Source organism: Panthera onca, chromosome A1 (assembly GCF_046562875.1).
Source record: "Panthera onca isolate mPanOnc1 chromosome A1, mPanOnc1 haplotype 2, whole genome shotgun sequence".
NCBI classification, from domain to species: domain Eukaryota; kingdom Metazoa; phylum Chordata; class Mammalia; order Carnivora; family Felidae; genus Panthera; species Panthera onca.
The window spans coordinates 239799597-239820022 of record NC_138339.1 but is presented as its reverse complement, the minus strand read 5'-3'; the positions used below and the strand labels follow the sequence as shown (position 1 = coordinate 239820022).

General features: G+C 32.5%; 1 protein-coding gene and 1 long non-coding RNA gene across 2 annotated transcripts in view; both read right to left on the bottom strand.

Moving 5' to 3' along the window:
• The window catches only part of PSPC1 (paraspeckle component 1), a 73168-nt gene that overhangs the window by 4654 nt on the left and 48088 nt on the right, over positions 1-20426 (bottom strand). Inside the window, exon 7 of the mRNA XM_060637597.3 lies at positions 2309-2366. Coding sequence (XP_060493580.3) covers positions 2309-2366 — 58 coding nt within the window. The remainder of the gene's footprint in view (positions 1-2308; positions 2367-20426) is intronic.
• Positions 4074-20426, bottom strand: LOC145715444 (uncharacterized). Its single transcript, XR_014137618.1, has 2 exons — positions 6335-20426; positions 4074-6088 (listed from the first exon to the last, which is right to left on the bottom strand). It is a non-coding gene; the product is annotated as an uncharacterized LOC145715444 (long non-coding RNA).

The following is a 20426-nucleotide window of genomic DNA, read 5'->3' as shown; positions in this document are numbered from 1 at the left end:
TCTCACAGTCTGAGTTTGAGCCCCGCGTTGGGCTCTGTGCTGACAGCTCAGAGCCTGGAGCCTGCTTCGGATTCTGTGTCCCCCTCTCTCTCTGCCCCTCTCCCCCACTCTCTGTCTCTGAAAAATGAGTAAACCTTAAAAAATTTTTTAATAAAATAAAATTTAATTTAAAAAAATATTTCCACAACATCTCTCACATGGAAATGAGGAAGAATGGAGACATTATCTGTAAGGAATCTTAACTTTCCCTAAAAGAACACATCAAGGGTTAGGTTTACTTCTCTTTTTAATAAAATGTTAACTGTTATAAGATTCAAATATAGCTATACAACTATGGGCACAATAAAAAAATCAAAAATAACATTTTCAACTATCAATAATTAGAGTATTATTTCTAGTAATTAAGCTTTCTACCACACAGCTATATTAAACTAAATTTAAAGATCTAAGAAATGTTAGAATTATCTGGTCCCCTGAAAAGCAGTTTTATAATCTGTGATTTCCTTGGTAGATAAACTGGTGATACACCAGAAAGTCTATTTCCACATTCCATCAACATAACTTGGTAGGACATGACAATTTACTGATTTGACAGTGACATTCAACTGAATGATAATGACTCATAAGTAAACCATTAGGATAAAGCCTCAGATTGAATAAAATGTAAAAAGGAGGAAATTAAATGGACTGGATTTTAGGAGAGTTGAGAAAGTGATCAATTGTAATATGGTTCTCTGGTAAAATAAAATGCCCTAAAAATTTTTAATTCTCTTAAATTCTTAATAAGGAATCTAAAAGTATATTCTCATTATTCTTCTGATAAAGTTGCTAATCAAGCAGTCAGAATGTTTTCAAGGCCTCTGCACATCAGAAATAATTCATTCGTTTCTGATGTTCACAGCAACCTAATAATTATAATGGTATTTCAAGGTACCTACAGTCCATAACCTCACACTTACAACTCTTAAAAGCACCTGGATTGTATTACACACCTTCTATGGTTTACTTTGAAAAAGACTTAAAATTGAACTTCTTGTACATTACTATATATTCAACTGTGCCTCTAGAATTTATGTACTAGAACGAAGCCTGAAGAACTTCTGTATTCTTTGTTCACTAATTATTTCATGTTTCCATCGCAACTAACATCACAATTAAGATCTTTATGAGTAAGGGCCATGTTTCATGCTTCCTTTGTATACCAGAAATGCTAAGTAACTTTTTACTGGCAGGTAAGAAAAGTGACCAAGTAAACAGCAATATACAATTTTAGATGATCTGACTACAAGCAGCAAAGAAACAGGCATGAGAAGTAGGGGGAAAAAGTTGATCACAGAAAAAGCTAATTCCAGATATTAGATGCTTTAAGGTTTTTTTACTCTCTACACCACATATTCTAAGTACAATCAGAATTTTCTCAGTGGGTGTATATATTATGCATATTAGAATGCTACAGTAATTAACCTTCACATTATGTTATGTAAAGACTTTAATTTCATGACAGCTTCTATGGGACAATATGAAATGAATATATAAAAAGTTTATCTAACTTTTAAGCGTATAACATTTCAAACTTAAAAAGACCTACAAAAACATCCCACACTTACTTTCCCTTCACCTTGTTCACTTGATACAGTATCCCTCACTAGGAGAGATGTTAATGTAGGCACTTTCATAAAACCTTTACATCAACTCTAAAGTTATACATTAGCCTAGATGTGTAAGACACATCTCATTTCCTTGACATGTCACAGATGCCTCCAAACAATGTACTTCTGTGCACAATACGTTAGGTTACGGCAAAATAAGTTAAACATTCAGTAAAATGAATAAAAAATAACTCCAAAGTTACACAAAAGGTTACCTTACCAATAGAAATTTATAAAATAGTCTCAAAAAGTTTAAAGAAACTACAAAGTCAGGAACTATCAATTTCTAAGGTAAAAAAGCCAATTTGAAAGCATGAAGTTTGATTTTTAAAAAATGCAACAACATAGCTGCATTACACCATGCAATGACTGAACAAGTTTCAGGTTGTATCAAAACCTGGTTACAGGTTTCTTTCATTAAATCTATTAAAATATAATATACCCTTAGCCGTCAAGTAAACAAAATGAAAATGGTGTTTTTAGGCACACTGTTTTTAATGTACTTCTATTTTTTTCAACTTACTAAATATATGAGATTTCACTGTTACAAATGTTGGTTCCAAATTTTAGACTGTTACTGATATGTAGATACCACAAACAGCATGTACAGTTCCCCAAAGAATTACAAGTTACAGAAGACTTTTGCTTCAGATCCCTACCTCCCATGTTTATTGCTCCACGGGGACCCATATCACCCATTCTCATTTCCTGTTCTCTCTGTAAGTAAGCATAGTTGTCACAGTCAACCTATCGATCTTATGACTTTACATTTCCCATCTAAAATCAGAAAGAAAAGAATAAATTGGGACATCACTTTCCATTAAAAAAAATTTAAAATTTTCCAACATCACTTACTTAATAAACCTGAAAAGAACTTCGGTCTCCCAGGTTCGATATGCCACAGTGCTTAGAGCATTCAGTTTATACTGCTAGATTATACTGTCAGATTACATAAAATCTACCACAGATGTTTTTAATGTTCTTAGTTCAACAGATCAATGGCTAGATTCCAAAAAAGAAAAATCTAGCATTAATAACCACCAGGACCCACTATTTCACTGAAGTCTTAAAACAGAAATGACCGTTAATCCTTTTATATGCAAATGTTTTCAAACATCCAACACAAACAGCTGTGGGCACTAAGCTTAAAGTTATAGACAGTTTTCATTTTAGAAATACTGTAATACACGCTTGCGTTTTTATTCAAATATCCAAGCATCGTTTTACCCAAGATATGACCTATACAGGCCATGAAAGTCTCCCAGCACACAATTATTAAAAATTCAACATAGCACTGCTTCCTTTATTTGGAAATCTAAATAAAAGTGTTCTTACACAGTTGCCAAATTCTGAAACAAAATGCTAAGGTTAATAGTGATACAAAGGTCATGCAAATTACAAAATGTTTTAAATTTCAGTAAAATTCAACTGCCTCTAAGAAACTTCATTTACTACCAGTAGTTACATAGAAGTAACTTCAATGAAATCTCTAGGTGAAATTACTCAACATACTGTGATGGAAATTTGCACTATTATTTAATGATCTTTTCAATTATCAAATCAGTGTTAAATGTAGCAATCATAAAACACATTCTGAGACAACTGTAGCAATGTCTAAATCTTTAAAAAGCACCCTTTTTATACTTTTAAAAGCAATTTTATTAAAATGTGCTTAAAATTCCACTTAGTAATACAAAATACCAGTGAAAGCACCTATAAAAGCTAGAAATAAAGAAAAGCTTACGGGAGACAAATGCCATTAAGCAGCAAATCAACTGCCCAGATGTAACCTAATAGATATGTCTCAAAACGTAACTTTGAATGAAACTGTTACAAGAAAAACATCACACAGCATCATAAAGAAATGTTTTATCACGTTATTTAGAAAATGCAAATCCCAAATCTTTCTTTAGACTGTTTTTTTTTTTTAAACTTTACAAAAAACAAATTTGTCTCTTCTCATAAAACTTCCGGCTAGTGATGGACACTACTGACTAGCAAAAGAGCTAGAGTATTTTATAGAATGGATTTCTGATGAAGTCATATGGAAAATACTATTTTATGATCACATAATACTATCATCAATAAATCAAACCAAGTTGTCTTTCCTCATCACTAAAACCTGGTAAAATGTGGACTGGATATTCAGCATATCCAAACTATTCCAGGTATTAGTTATAGCAGATTCTTGTTACTGAAAAGCTGGTCCATTTCAGCACCACAGTAAAATACATGGATTTTTTTTTTTTGATCATGACATTTTTGGGGAATAAGGGATTAATAATTTGTATTTTTACTTTTGGATTTGCCTTAACTGTTAAAGATGAGAAGTGCAGCATCTAGCCACTAACATGGTAATTATGACAGTCTTACTGTTTGAGACTTCAATTTTCAAATCTCCCTTATAAATTCTGACATGCTAACTTGATGCCTGTGATTCACTGGTAGGGGCAAGGAGGGAGACAACTTTTTTACTATCTCCTTACAATTTCAGCTTTACCTATCACTTTCCAAAGTAACGTTTAGCTTTATTATTCACAAAGTACTTTTAAAAAATTGTTCTTAAATTATTCTATTCCATTTCCTTCATTAGCAGAATTCTGGAGAGACTATATAGGTTTTCAAAAAAACTTTTATTAATTAAGTATTCTCCACACCCAGCGTGGGGCTCAAACTCATTACCTCAAGATCAAGAGCCACATGCTCTACTGACTAACCCAGGTGCCCCTAGATTTATGATTTTAAGTCAATTATTCAACAGTGGCCATAACATTCCCTGATGCTCTATTAGAAACTGATTCCAGTTCTATAATATCTTTCTTTAAATGAGATAATCAGAATGTCTTATGATAATCCATGCTAATGTAGCCTATCACTATGCTAAAACACCAATATATATATTATAGCATTTTCCACTAAACATACATATATTCCATACTTAGTATTGTTGACATTTCCTTAAAGAAAAGTACCAAGTACTATTTTATACAGCTTCACATGTAAGACTAAGAAAATGAGATGGTATAATTAGATGACAGATTATTTTTTAGCTATTTTAGAAAGAGCAAAAGAACTTTTCGGCTTCCTATAAGGTCATGTCTTAAGGTTACTGTTATTTTCTAAAAATTCACTGCTACTTATTTCTAGTAAAATGCAAGAATCACATTATATTTAAGGGTAGGTTAAACAATAAAATTAAGACAATACTTCTCATTATAACTTGATTTATCAAATGTCAGTGAGAAACACTTGAAATTCACTGTAACTATGTACCCATCCAAAAAGAAATACACAAGACCTTCACTTCCATGAATTCTAATATCTGAAGTTATAACTGGCGCATAATATAAACCAAATTTTGAAAGACTGCACTGTAACAAGATAATAAAGCTATGATAAAAATTTGGTTTAATTAATTCAATTACTCTTCATAGCAACCCTGTAAGATAGGTCTACTGTTATCTGATTTTAAAGATCATAAAACTAAGGCACAGCACTGTCAAATAACTTACTCAAGTTTGAACTGACCTATGAAATTCTGCCAAAATAGAGTTTATAAAGTTTTCACCTTCACAAAGCAGCTTCATTTTTTTTTTCAAGGATTCCAACAAAGACTAAAAAAGGCAAGGTTTTTAATTTATTCTATGTTCATAAGAAGTTGTGCCTTTCTGGGGCACCTGGGTGGCTCAGTTGGTTGAGCGTCTGTTTAGCTCAGGTCATGATCTCGTGGCTCATGAGTTCGAGCCCTACGTACGGCTCTGTGCTGACAGCTCAGAGCCTGGAGCCTGCTTCGGATTCTGTGTCACCCTCTCTCTCTGCCCCTCCCCCGCTCATAGTCTGTCTGTCTGTCTGTCTCTCTCTCTCTCAAAAATAAACATTAAAATTTTTAAAAGACATTATTTTTTTTAATTGTATGTATGTATTCCTGAGCCTGTCACTGAACTATGCTTATATTCACAGGTGACCACAAAAGTAAATAAAATATGACTAATTTCCAGAACCACATATCAAAGCAGCATTCCATTAAAACAGTGGATTCTCAAAGTGTGGTTGATGTGAGTACTGAGTCCGCAAGACTTTTTCAGGAAGCACACAAATTCAAAACTTTTCATACTAAACACTAGAACATACATGCTAACTAACTTGAATATAAATTAAAAAATTAAAATATATAATAAAAAATAATAAAAAAAATAAACACTAGAACATGGATATAAGACTCTTATCTGGTTGGGCTTTTCAGTCTATCAACTATTGTGTGGATGATGCAAAAGCAATGACAGGCAAAAATGTTGAGATTTTAGCACAAATTAAGGCACTTCAATTCAATTTTTACTAGTAACTATCATTGTATTCTTCACACACAAACTGCAGTTTTAAATTTTCAACTATGAGTACCTAGATGAAGCAGTTAAAATGAGTATTAAACCACCACATGCCTTTTTTTTTTTTTTTTTAATTTTTTTTTTCAACGTTTTTTTATTTATTTGTGGGACAGAGAGAGACAGAGCATGAACGGGGGAGGGACAGAGAGAGAGGGAGACACAGAATCGGAAACAGGCTCCAGGCTCTGAGCCATCAGCCCAGAGCCTGACGCGGGGCTCGAACTCACGGACCGTGAGATCGTGACCTGGCTGAAGTCGGACGCTTAACCGACTGCGCCACCCAGGCGCCCCACCACATGCCTTTTTAATAATCTATGCAAGAAAACAAGATACATACATAAAGCATTTCTGCTTGCATTCTGAAATAGGGTGGTTCTTCTTCAAGAAAAACCATTCTTATGACTGGGATGCAAACTGAACAAGATGTCATCTGACAAACTATGGTTACTGACTTGTGTACAGGTATTCCTTGCTTTTTGAAAGTGTGCATGCATTACACCACTTAGCTTTTATGAGACACCTACATTTGTAGTGTTTCTGCTAACCAAACAGCATCCAAATATTTTCACTTTTATGGAAAAAAGGCAAAAAGTAAAAATAAAGTTCAGTGTGTTTTGCAGCAAGCAATTTCAGAGGCAGCACAAACCTAGAGCAGCAAGACTGGCACGACCAAGCTCTTTCTTTCCCTGGGAACTAGACTCAACATCTCAACACCAAGCCGCCTGTATCTGTGAACATCTGTGCTCTAACTTGACTTATTCTGTGCATCAGCTACCAAGATGTGTCCTAAGGTTTCAGAGAAGCCTAAGGGGTTATTTTTTGGGCCTGGAAACCCTCAAAACATTTTTTATATAAATATTAATGGTAACTGCTTCTCCATTTTATGCCATTTTGGCTTACAAAAGGTATCACGGGAATGCTATACTTTTGGACAGTGTTTGGTACACATTTTCTGATAAGATCAGTGGTTGATATTTTAAAAATGTGACTTGTTTTTTATTTTGTATAATAAAATACATTAAAATATGGAAGATTTGCATACCTCAGTAGGTCAATATTTTTGTAATGTTTGGTATATGACATTACAAAACCATGCATTGGTAAAAGATCCATTCAAAGTTTAAGGCAGCCCAACGGATTGTAATACAGTGAAAACTGTCAAGTTTCACTGTAATATTAAACAAAAATATCCACAATTATCTGTAAATGTTAAAATATACTCATCTCCATTTACTAATTTATCTAAGTGAAGCCAGATTTTCTTCATGCACTTCAACCAAAAGAGCATTTTGCAACAGATGGAATGCAAAAGCAAATATGGGAATCCAGCCATTTCCTATAAAGTCAAACATTGAATAAATTTATAAAAGAGTAAAACAATACCGCTCTTCCCACTACATTTAAGTGGAACTTCAAAAAGATCTGCAAAAATATAATATAAGGCAACTGTTCCCACTACAACCCATTTTCTGTCAAGTTTCTCTCTTAATTTCTAATATGGTAAACACTGACTGACATAACCTAAACAAAAGCTCTTAGGGGTCTTCAATAATTTTTAACAGTGTAAAAAGATATCAAAACCAAAGAGATTAAGAACCACTGCTTCTAAGTTCCGGTCAGTATTTGCTCATGAAAATTTAAGCAGCAGAAAATCTGCACTAATGTAAACTAAACATTATTTTATGTAAAATAGGATCTTTTCCTTTAATACTTAACACTCAGGATACCAACCTGTGAATTTAAAGATCTCGTAGTTTACTTTTTTTAGATAACCAAATTTAAAGAATTCACACAATACAAAAATAAGGCTAAAATAAATTATACTATATGCCTAAGGTTTAGAAAAGTGAGCTACAGAAATGACAACATAGTATCAACTGACACAACACTTTGCAATGAGTTGATAGAATATATTCATCTAACACTCATTAATCTAAATCCTTGTTAGAATGACAAGGATCATTATTCTTTAATCCGTAAACATCTTTCATGTACACTTCTGAAGAAACTTCTAGGGATTGACAAGGGATCACCATGTACCACTTAGGTTCAATGTCTTAATAGAGAAAATGCTAAAATTCTTGATGTAAAAATACTGATACAGAACATTTAAATCTACTAAATGATATATAATTTTAGAGAAGATTCTAAGTTTTGGGAAATAACAAGATTCGACCTTCTTATCATTAAACATTCCTAAATATAAATTTCATTTAGCACTTAGAAATCTATCTTTTCCTTCACTGGAGAAGTTTACACAAAAGAATAATAAGATTATTAGATATCTAGTTAAACTTTTAAGGAGAAATAAACTATTAGTATCTGAAATTTTCACTATATAACAAACACAACATATCTGGAAAAAAAACTGGAATAAAAATCAATTACATGAAATATTAAGAAATAGGTATAAAGAAAAATTACAAAAATAACCACTAGGTATCTTTGCCAAGAAATTATTCACTCCTTTAAAAAGCGTTACAATACTGTTAAAATAAAAATAATTTTAAACTAAAAAGGGAAGTAAGACATGTTTCCACTGATATAAATAATAGCATGCAAACTTTCCAACATAACCAACAGAGAATGCTTGGAAGACTTAAAATTTCTACTTCAAGTAATTAAAAACAAGAATTTCCCAAACATACTACTTACTCACTACTAGACAGAGAAGGGGGGATGTTTTTAAGTAACATGAGACAGTCTTTCAATAAATACAATTTATGGTGATTTTTTTTACCCTCAATTTGAATACATGCATTCCATGATATCTGCACCCCTGAATACTGGAGAAATGTTCTTCAGTTATGTGGTTGTTAAAATGATATTTTTACACCATATATCATTAGGGAATTGCAAATTAAGACAACAGTGAGATACCACATCAATCAGAATGGCCAAAATCCTAAACACTGACAACACAAAGCATGACAAGGATGTAGAGAAATAGGAATTCTAATGTATTGCTGATAGGGATTATAAATGGCATGTTTACTTTTCTAGAAGACAATTTAACAGTTTCTTACAAAACTAAACATACATACATACAATCCAGCAACCACAAACCTTGGTATTTACACAAAGATGAAAACTTATGACCGCACAAAAACCTGCACATGGATGTTAATAGCAACTAAATTTAGTCATAATTGCAAAAACTTGGAAGCAACCAACATGTCCTTATTAGGTGAATGGATCAACAAACTGCAGTACCTCCAGACAATGAAACATTACTTGGCACTGAAAATAAACAAGCTATTAAGCCACGAAAAGACACAGAGTAACCTAAAATGCCATTACCAAAAAACCAATATGAAAAGTCTATATATTACAATTCCAACTATATGACATTCTGAAAAAGTCAAAACTATAAAGACAGTAACAAAATCAGTGCTTGCCCAAGATAAGGAAGGAGGGAGGGATGAACAGGCAGAGGACAGAGGATTTTTAGGGCAGTGAAACTATCCTGTATAGTGTTAACAATGGGTACATGTCATATTTGCCAAAGGCCACAGACTGTGCAACACCAAGAGTAAACCCTATGGTCTTTGGGTGATAAGGATGTGTCAATTTGATAGTGAAGGAGTCGGTAAGTTAGGGGAAGGAGGTATATGGGAAATCTATCTTCGGCTCAATTCTGCTATGAATTTAAAACTGCTCTAAAAAATAGTCTCTCATAAAAAAAATAAATAAAATAAAATAAAATAAAATAAAATAAAATAAAATAAAATAATACAATAAAATAAAATACAGTAAAATAAAATACAATTAATTAATTAATTAATTAATAAAAAATAGTCTCTTAGAGGCACCTGGGTGACTTAGTCAGCTAAGCATCGACTCTTGATTTCAGCTCAGGTCATGATTTCACGATTCAAAGGATGGAGCCCTGCATCAGGCTCTGTACTGAAGCGCAGAGCCTGCTTGGGATTCGCTCTTTCCCTCTGCCTCTCTCCCCAACTCGTTCTCTCTAAATAAATATTTAAAAACTAATAAAATAAAAACCATTAAAAAAATTTAATGTTTCTTTTTGAATAATCAATTCCATATATAAATTTATACTACAAATTTTTGTCATGAAATAAAACTTTGTTACTTGTTAAATTTCAAATCAGAAATAAAATGAAACAACAAATACAAAAAGGGGGGCTTACTCTTAGCTCACTGCATTTGTTAACCTCAAAACATACCTCTGAATCTAAATTCATTCAATGTATTTTTAAAGCCTGGTTCAGGAATCTTAAAAGATTATTCTGGTGCCACCTGTCAAATTCAAAACTTAACTGCTGCTTTTTAATAAATAGAGTGATTTTCTAACTGAAGATTAATTAAATCTAATTATAAATAATCCACCATATATCAAAAGACAGAAGAGAATAAATTTATATTTAAACAAATTTATATTCAGCTGAGAAGAGTTTTAATCACATATCCAAGGGATACTTTCAAAATTATTATCATCATCTTTTTTCACTTGTCATAGCAAACTCTAAAGACAGGCTTTTAAAGACTGAAACTGATTAGGAATATCTATTCTTCAAATTTAGTTATTTTATCCTAAACTCTTAAAGAAATCATCCATGATAGTATCAGCTACAACACAAACACAGTATTTTTAGTACTATCCTATTAAAGCTCACATAATACTGGTAATTGGTTTGCAACTCTTCACTCATAACCTCCTAACCAGTACATTTCCTTATCAAAGTCAAAACAACTAACATGACTGGCCAGACCAAGGTATGAAAGATGAAACAAAAGAACAAATATAAACTGTACAAGAAGCAATTCCAAGCTGGTCCCATCAACAGAAAAAAGCAGTGGAAGGTGCAAACAAAGCACAAGTGTTCCAATGTATAAAGAATTAAGTATATATTTAATGGGGAATCTTTGTGTGATGCTAGGTATTAAACAAATTATCTTAGTAGTTAGTATACCATAAGCTATGAAATTTTAACAAATTACATAGTTTTCTTAAGTAGACAACTCAAAACAACAGGTTCAATTATAGTAATTTTAAAAATATTTAAGTGGTAACTAAATAAAATTCAGGTATTTAAAACACAAATTTATAAGAAAAACTACTATTATAAGCATATCAATTGTTTAAAAGCAGAATTTAGGAAAACCAGTAACAGGACAAATGAAGAAGTTACCTTCTGAGAAACATGGTAAATTTACAACAAGAAAACAGGTTTTGAAACGTGGTGTACAATATAGTGCAGGATATCGTAAGACAAAGTACAGGCAAACTTACCCATATACTTTTCAATTACTTGATATTTTAAACAGAAATAAATGCATTTCATCAGCAGAGAATGCTCACAAACCCAAGTTTCCTGCCACTAACAGTTAGATAATAACTATCCATAGACATTCACATTTATTTAGTCTAATTTGGTATAAAACTCTGATATTTCAGGTGACACAACAGAACTTCATGTCCTCAATATAAAGTAAAGAAGATACTAGATTGAGACTGACCTAAAAAAAAAAAAAAACTTTTTTAAATCACCTTGTAGAACTTAAAGGGGGGTTTCTAAGTATTCCATTAAGAAGTCACAAAGCAGAAATAACAAGCTAAATTTTTATGTCTTCATAGAATCTTTTTAATTCAAATTATTTAATATGTAAAAATTCCTACTAGTTTTATTATACATATTTGACATCTCAAAAGTGTTTACTTTAGTTAAACACCTCTATTTACCAATCTTGACTTTCCTCTTCTCCAACCCCTCAAAAAAGGTAAACATTAAGCTAAAAGTCTTACCATTCTGAACCAAGTACGATTCAAAGAACTTACCATTTCAAATGAAAAGACATGAGGTATACCTACAACACAGTGGAATAATAAACCAATCATATCAGTTTAAAAGAAAAAAAAAAAAAAAAACACTCAGGGGCGCCTAGGTGGCTCAGTTGGTTGAGCATCTGACTTTGGCTCAGGTCATGATCTCACAATTCGTGGGTTCAAGCGCTCCATCGAACACGCTGCTATCAATGCAGAGCCCACTTTGGAGCCTCTGTCCCCGTCCCCCACGCTGCCCTTTCCCCGCTCCTGCTCACTCTCTCAATAATAAATTTTTAAAAAACATTAAAAAAAATACACCCAAATAAGTTCCACAACAGTGCTGAGGCTACTCAATGCACTCGACACTCCCTTTGCAATCTCTTTCTATACTCTCAAAACTTATTTTTAAAGTTTATTCAAGAGAGAGCACACACACGTACACACAGGGGAGGGGCAGAGAGAGAAGAGAGGAAGAGAATCCAAAGCAGACTCCATGATGTCAGTATGGAGCCAGACGCGGGGCTTGAATCCATGAACCATGAGCTCATAACCTGAACCAAAATCAAGAGTTAAGACACTTAACCGACTGAGCCACCCAGGTGCCCCTAGACTCTCAAAACTTTTTAGCTTTATCTCTGTGCACTCTATGCAGATACTCTGCACCTACAATACTCTAATCAAAGACACGGGGCGCCTGGGTGGCTCAGTCAGTTGACCAACTTCGGCTCAGGTCATGATCTCACAGTTCTTGAGTTCAAGCCCCGCAGAGGGCTCTGTGCTGACAGCTCAGAGTCTGGAGCCTGCTTCAGATTGTGTGTCTCCCTCTCTGTCTCCATCCCCTCCCCCGCCCATGCTGTCTGTCTGTCTCTCTCTCTCTCTCTCTCTCTCTCAAAAATAAATAAAACATTAAATTTTTTTTAACAAAATAAATAAAATACTCAAAGACCTAATCCTCAACTTGATTCACTTCTGTATCCTCTATGGTACTCAGCACTTTGAACACAGTAAAAACAGTGACCAAATTTTCTTACTAAATGGAAACCTCTAAAATCCTTCTGTAAGTCTAACACTCTGATGGGATATCCAAGTGAGATCGATGAATAGTTAGGTGTACTGAAAACCAAACATCAAAAATTGTTATTTGACTGTTTTTTAAAAACTTACTCTTCATTATGGGATTCCATTATGAAGTCTACAAAAATACATCAATAGTCTTAACACCAATCGTTTCAAAACTACAGATGTTTAACATGAGACATTAGTATTCAATAAATACCAAAGTACAGTGGCCCATAAACAACACTGAAAACCATGTGACTAAGCTGCACTGGTATCTGAAAAATAAGACACCAAACTATTTAATTCTCTGTTTACATCTAAGTAACCACAATATGACAAATGCAACACTCTCAAACTCAAAAACTCAATGAAAGATCAATTAGTGGACAACAAAATCAGAAAATAATTAGAATGCAATGTGGTAAGTACTAAAAAAGAATCATTATTAAAAATGATACAGCTGAGGTGAGTAGTAACAGAAGGTTATGCATGCACTAAGTGTATGCAGACATTCTCCAGGAGAAAAAAAGGGATAAAGAAATTTTTCTGGATTATAAGCCTCTCTGAAACTCTAATGGAAGGTTAAGACAAAAAAAAGACACTAGTCATCTAATATGACATAAAAATAATTAAGTACAATAAAGTATCCTCTGGTAAAGTTGGTATAGAGTTTAAGAGAGGCTCAGTAAGCATTTCCCTTTGGAGTCATTTGGAAGACTTTTAAATATGAATGATAAAACAGAAGAAGAAAAAACCATTATTTGTAATCATAATGTATGATTAAGATAACCATACATCCTGGTTTGCAAGAGACTGCCCATTTTATGCCTGCTGTAAAAAAAAGTAACTTTAAATAGTACCTATATTCAGTTGTCCTAGTTTGGTTGAAAATTCTTGAGGTTTTCCCCTACAAATGATTAGGTAATACTAAAACTATTAAAAAATCCTTTTGAGAAGTGATCAAAGATGTCAACAGCTGGTTAAAAGTGATACATTTCTTCAACCCAAATACCCCCAATCGTCAAAATTCTAACGATCACTTCCAAAGTATATATGAACATAACATACATAAACACATATTGATTTCTGTATTCACTGGACTACAAAAGCATAAGTCTAGTTCCAATTACGCTCCATCCCAAATATTGAGAAAAGTTCTTGTCTCACTGTAAGAAACACATTAAATTATTTTAGTAAATAAATGAAAACATTAACAATAAAAACACTGGTCACAACTAGAACATTATATGGGAGATCACTGCAATGTAAATGCTATAATTTTGATCATCATCATCATCATGCCCAAACCACTGTAACTGAGCTACTATTATAACAGCAATAGGTACTAACCTGCCCCCCTAGGTCACACCTAAATCTGACACCAAGCTCTACAGCAAATGATTCTTCTGTTATTTCCACAGAATAATGAAGATGCTATAAAAATCCCTTGTAAAATATGTCCTTTTTCTGAATGCTTCAGGTATTTAGACTTCTAAAAAATAATCTTCTTCTGCAATAAAATCAAATCATTTATTAGAGCTAAACAATTTATAGGAAGAGGAGTAATAGCCACGTGGAAACCACAAAATGGCAACTTCTCTCAAAAATTCACAGATCATTTCAGAAAATGTTATTTGTACCTACTTATTAGTAATTAATGATTATCATCAGTTCTCTCTGCCAACATCTATTAATGAAATTTTATTACTAGCTAGAGTTTCTGTTTTGAGTTTTGTACATGGCACATCAGAGAAAGCTGGGTTGTAAGTAAATCAGTTAAGAGAAACAATGCCCACTCAAGGAGGAGGAAAAAAGACTAACATAAAGAAGTGGCTGATTAAATAGGTCAAATTTGGCAATGCTGATCAAGAGAAGGGAACATTTGAAAGAACAATGCTTTACGTCTCTACTAAGAAAACATTTGAAAACTCTAAGATATCACCTGTGGGGCAATGATGCTTTATCAAACAGTTCCTCTAATAACTTTTGCTCTGATTTATAACCATGACTACCAATAAACCTTCAGGTCACTAATTTGGACTCTTCAGGGACTTTGATTCTAGGATAAAAGGTGCTCTGTTCAATGAGACTTCTATAAACACTGGAAAAAAGCATATTGATTAATAAATTTACTTTTAATTCACAAACTCTTTGAGTTTGGTTAACATGAGTCACTTTTTACAGATTCCTCCCAACTCCCAACAATCTGGACCTAGACCAGGGGTCGGCAAACTTTTTTGGTAAAGGGCCAGAATAGTATATATTTCAGGCTTTGCAGGCCAGAGAGGCTTGATATAGTCTCATACGGTTGTGTCACAACTAGTCAACTCTATCATCTTTGGGCAAAGCATCTATAAGCAAAACATAAACACAACAGGCAGTGTTCAGATTTGACCAGGCTTACCCTAGTCTGTCAACCCCCAGTCTAGATGAAATACTTAAAAAACAAAGTTTAAAAAGTTAATGTATGATCTGAGACAATACCTGTAGGTATTGTCCACATATAGGCTGAAAGCTCAACTTTCACACCAAAGTTGTCACACCAAAATCCCACAGAACACTATTCACATAGAATGTTGTGCTACTTACATTGTTAAGTGTATGAATCCTATTCCCCAAGTTGATTGACTCTGAGCCCTCCCTTCAACTCCCCAGGTCCCATAAAAAATTGAACTACTACTATTCTTATTTCAATATTTCGACTATGTCTCATTTCAACATATGGCTAATAGTCTATTTTTGCTAATGAAAATAAGCAAGCTGAAGAGCTTCTTAAGATGCAGATCCCATGGCTCCAACCCAGACCCACTGTATCAAAAATATGTAGTGGATTGGAACGCAGGCATTTTTCTTTAAGTTCCATAGATGTGCTGCAAAGGTTGAAAACTAGTGAATTTAGCCAAAACTGTGATCAACGGAGAATGCATTAGATTCTACTAGAATCACAAAATGATTCAATTTGTAGGTTGAAGACCTAAGACAAAAACCTACATTTTTAAAAAAGATCCCTGAGTGTTTATTATGCACTATTTGAAAAACACTACCATGGAAGAGGCATTATACCCTTAGCCTCTGGCTACATCTCTTTAATGCTTTTGGCCTAACATACTAGGTAGCTACAATGGAACAATTCTAACAAAAGACACATAACTGGATCAAATTACTGCCTTAGCATGTAATGTACATTTATTTTCAGGTTTATTATGTACATATGTATAAATATCCAAGGCTATTCCCACCTACTCAAACAAAAATAAAAATTCTTCAAAATTCTTCAATATTCTTCATGTACGTATTTCAAAAATCTGAAGGGCTATTCTTTTATTCACTAAAAAACAAATATTAATATTTACCACACCAAAAAGAAACTTCTAATAAAAAAAAATACTTCTAAAGTCTTAAAACACTGCCCCAATTTACCTATACAAGGTAGTTTATAACTACTTGATACAACTACATACAACTACAGTAGCATGTACATGTTTTTATAATATCATTTTCTCAAGAAAGCCAAGTTTACTCGAAGAAACTTCATTAAAAAACATTCTAATTAAAACCTCCACTTTACTCCAAGACAAACTGAATCCACAGAAAAAGACTGGTACACTGTAGTATTTAAATGTTTAAACTCCTAAGTCTAGGGGCACCTGAATGGCTCAGTAAGTTAAGCATCTGACTTAAGCTCACGTCATAATCTCAAGGTTCTTGAGTTCCAGCCCCACAGGAGGCTCTCCGCTGTCAGCAAAGAGCCTACTTTGGATCCTCTGTCTCCCTCTCTCTCTGCCCCGCCCCGACTCACACTTTCTCTCTCTCTCAAAAATAAACATTTTAAAATAAAAAATAAAAATAAAAAATAAACTACTTAATCTATAGTAAGTGGAGTAACCTCAAAAGCTATTAAATTGTGTAAGTAGAAAATCTCAATCTAGTAAGTACTATCTAGAAAATGGTTCAAATACACTCAGCTATAATAAAGATAAGCCTAAGTGTACTTAGGGCACAGCACAAAAATATATACATTGTTATGGTAGCCAAAAATATATTATGCTATAGAAATGAAAAGTAACATGTTTAATTTATGATTACCAGAGCTATTATCAAAGAGCTTGACTTCTAAGAAATAAGGTATGAAATTAAAATGGCAACCACTAGTTAACGAAGTTCTGACATATCTTTGAAACCCTTAAAAATATGTTCGTATGTCATAAAATTATGATAAAGTTGAGGCTAACAAAGAAAAACATGACCAGACATGACTGTGTGTTTTCCCTGTTTTATTACTTAAAAAAAAATTATTATTCAAGGAACAAAATATGAATATCAGATTTCATACTTTAAAACCCATACTGTTATTTGTGTTGGAATATATCTAATAGGAATATTAGAAAGAAATGAGTGGTGGCATCTTAAACCAAGTAAATCTACTTTATACTTTCACTCTTACTACTTGGGCAAGCTGAACACTTACCATTTGATTCCTCCCTTTAAACTGAACAGTGAAAAAAGAGAAAGCACATAAGAGGGCCTAATTTCAAAGCTTTTAAAAACAAAAACAAACATTAATTTAAAAATTTTTCCCAAAGACAGTTTTCAAAGTAAATGAAGAATAACTGATACAATTCAATGTTTTCTCTATTAACAAAGAATAGTCAAGACCAATAAAGAGCTTTTGTTAACATTTCTTTAGTGTTTCATTAGCTTATATTAACAAGCATTATGAAGCTAGGAACCAAATAAAACTGATACCAAAATGATGAAAAACTTGTCTATAATTTCTAGTCTCAAAAAAAATCTAAAAATCCGACAGAGACTATATTTTCCCCTAAATATTTAATTCCATTGTTACATACTATTTTAAATACAGTTTCTCTTCAGAAAATTAAGAATCTAGTAATGCTGTGCTCTAACAAGAATATTAATTAAAAACAGAAACAAAAAACAAAAAAAACCCAGCACCAACTCTCCAGCCCAGGGTTTAGCAAACATCTTCTGTACAGGGTGAAAGAGTAAATATCTTGGGTTTTGTGAGTCACAAATACTTTCTAACATTCTTTTATTTTTCTTATCCACCAACTCTTTAAAATGTAAACACCATTCTTAGCTCGGTGGCAGAGTGGTATGAAACTAGGCAGTGGTCCCAGGCTATAGTTTGCTGACTTCTACTCTAGCCAAATTAATCTCATGATGCTTCAAATATGCAATATATGCTTTAAGTGACTACTTGAAAACAAAGATATCTTAATGTTAAAATAGATCATCATCTACATTTTCTAAGAGCATAATCTTGTGAAACAATAATCTATTTTTGAAATGCCAAAAAATCCATCATGAGTATTTTAAATACTTTTCTTCTCAAAGTTCACTGGATATTTGTAAAATTTTACCCACCATTAAAATGAATTTTAAACATAACAAATGTTTTCAAATTAAAGAATCTACATATTCCAATTTTAAATTGTAGCAACATTTCCAAATAATTTTTTAATAGAGAAAATTAAAATCTGCCCTTCATTAATTATACCTATATTAAATGCCACTGAACATATATTAAAAAGTGGTATGTATTTTAAAAATTGTGAAATAATTTCAAAGAAGAGTCTGCAATCAAGTTTATGATATAGCCAACTTAAAGTTTAACAGAATGCATTTTACTTTTTTCCTAAGTCACCTAAATGATTTACGTATATGACGTTATTACAAATAGCTACACGTGTGTTCCAAGAATTTAAAGTTTATGCCAGAAGAATAGTAAGAAAGATAATTCCGCCATCTTTAACCATAAGCAAGCACTTTAGGAAAAGAAATGTTCAGGTACATAAAGGGACAAGGAAGAATTTCCTAATCCTACACGTTATGAAATAGTTTCCCTAAGAAATGTTATCATAGGTGGTTTACATCTTGATAGTATTTGAAGATAAAAACATGTAATCACTAGTTTCCAAAACATGGACCTGCAAAATTTTAGTGTATGTGCTGCCAAAGCGAGCACGGGCCTGCAAAATTTTAATTCCACATACTCTCATGACATCATAAAATATCCTCGCATTGATAAATCCAACAGATTTATATTCACATGTAACAACCAAAAGACCAAATGCCACAGGTTAAAATATATCATAAGCAAATACTATGTATCCAAGGAAGAAAAAGAGAATTGCAAAATAATGCTAGAAATTACTCAAAAGAAAATTTATAATGCTTAAAACGCTCAACTAATTTGGTAATGGAATTCAGATATCAATTAAACCTTTAGTATGATTTATAAATAATAAGAAACTTTCCTAACTGAATTTAAATGCCGCGTAATTTTTAGTCAAAGGATACTGACGTGATGCAAGCTAAGATAAAAATTTCTTGTAGTTACACAAGTTAGGATGTATTTTTTTCTGTGCGTATCCTTCTTAATGAAAAAAGTTTAAAATTTTTCTAGGGACAGAAGAACAGGGACAGAGAAGGCCAGCAAAAAGAGTCATGACTTAATAATATTAAGGAATCATGGCTTTTGAACAGCTAGAGAAAAAAACACTAGTAAATATTTTTCAGAATAATGACTGTTAAAATGGCATTCATCTAAAGGTGAAGAATAAGACTGTTAGTTAACAATAAGAACATGTGCATTATAACATATTTGAAGTATTCGTGTTTGCCCTACCATTTTGCCTACCCAAAACAAAAACCTGAATTAGACCAAATCTTTGGAACTCCTGTTTATGAGAAACTCAGGGATAAAGAAACTTGTTAAACATCACTGCAAGGATAAATTCAACACAATATAGGATGTGAAATACTCTATACAACAAGGATCTGTTTCTTAAAAAGATAAAAAAAAAATTTAAAGGGGGAAGAGAAAACCTACAGACTAAAAACACTAGATTTATCAGCCAATTTGAAGAAACCAATTGTAAACCAACAAAATAAATAAAATATATAAATTTTATTTATATTTTATAAAATATAAAATATATCTCTATGCTGATAGAGCAGAGCGTGCTTGAGATCTTTCCTCTCTACCCCTCTCTCTCTCTGTTCCTCCCCCACTCTCACACATGTGTTCTTCCTTTCTCAAAATAAATAAACATTTAAAAAATAATGGTAATTCAGGAAAGTGGGTACACTTAAAGATGAAAAGACCAGCTATGTGTTGATAACTGTCATCGTTGGGTAATAAGCACATACTAGTGTACCTTTGTATATATTATTCTACATTTGTAAATATCTAAAATCATCTAATACAAAGAATTTTTAATACCAGTAAATGATGAAATCAAGTAGAGAATATAGATTTATCAAGAGTTCTAATTTAGTAGCATATATTAAAAAAAGATAAAGTAGAAAATTTTTAACATCCTTTTCATAAAACATTAATAGTATGTTCAGAAACTACTTTTAAGTTATTACCTGTAAGAAGTTAACAAAATCATTAGTTTAACATAAACACGAGAAATTCAGGAAGACTAAAAAATATATAAACCAATATCCAAAGAAATTAAATATACACTGTGCACCTAACAATATAAAATAATTTTAGTTAACTAGTACTTT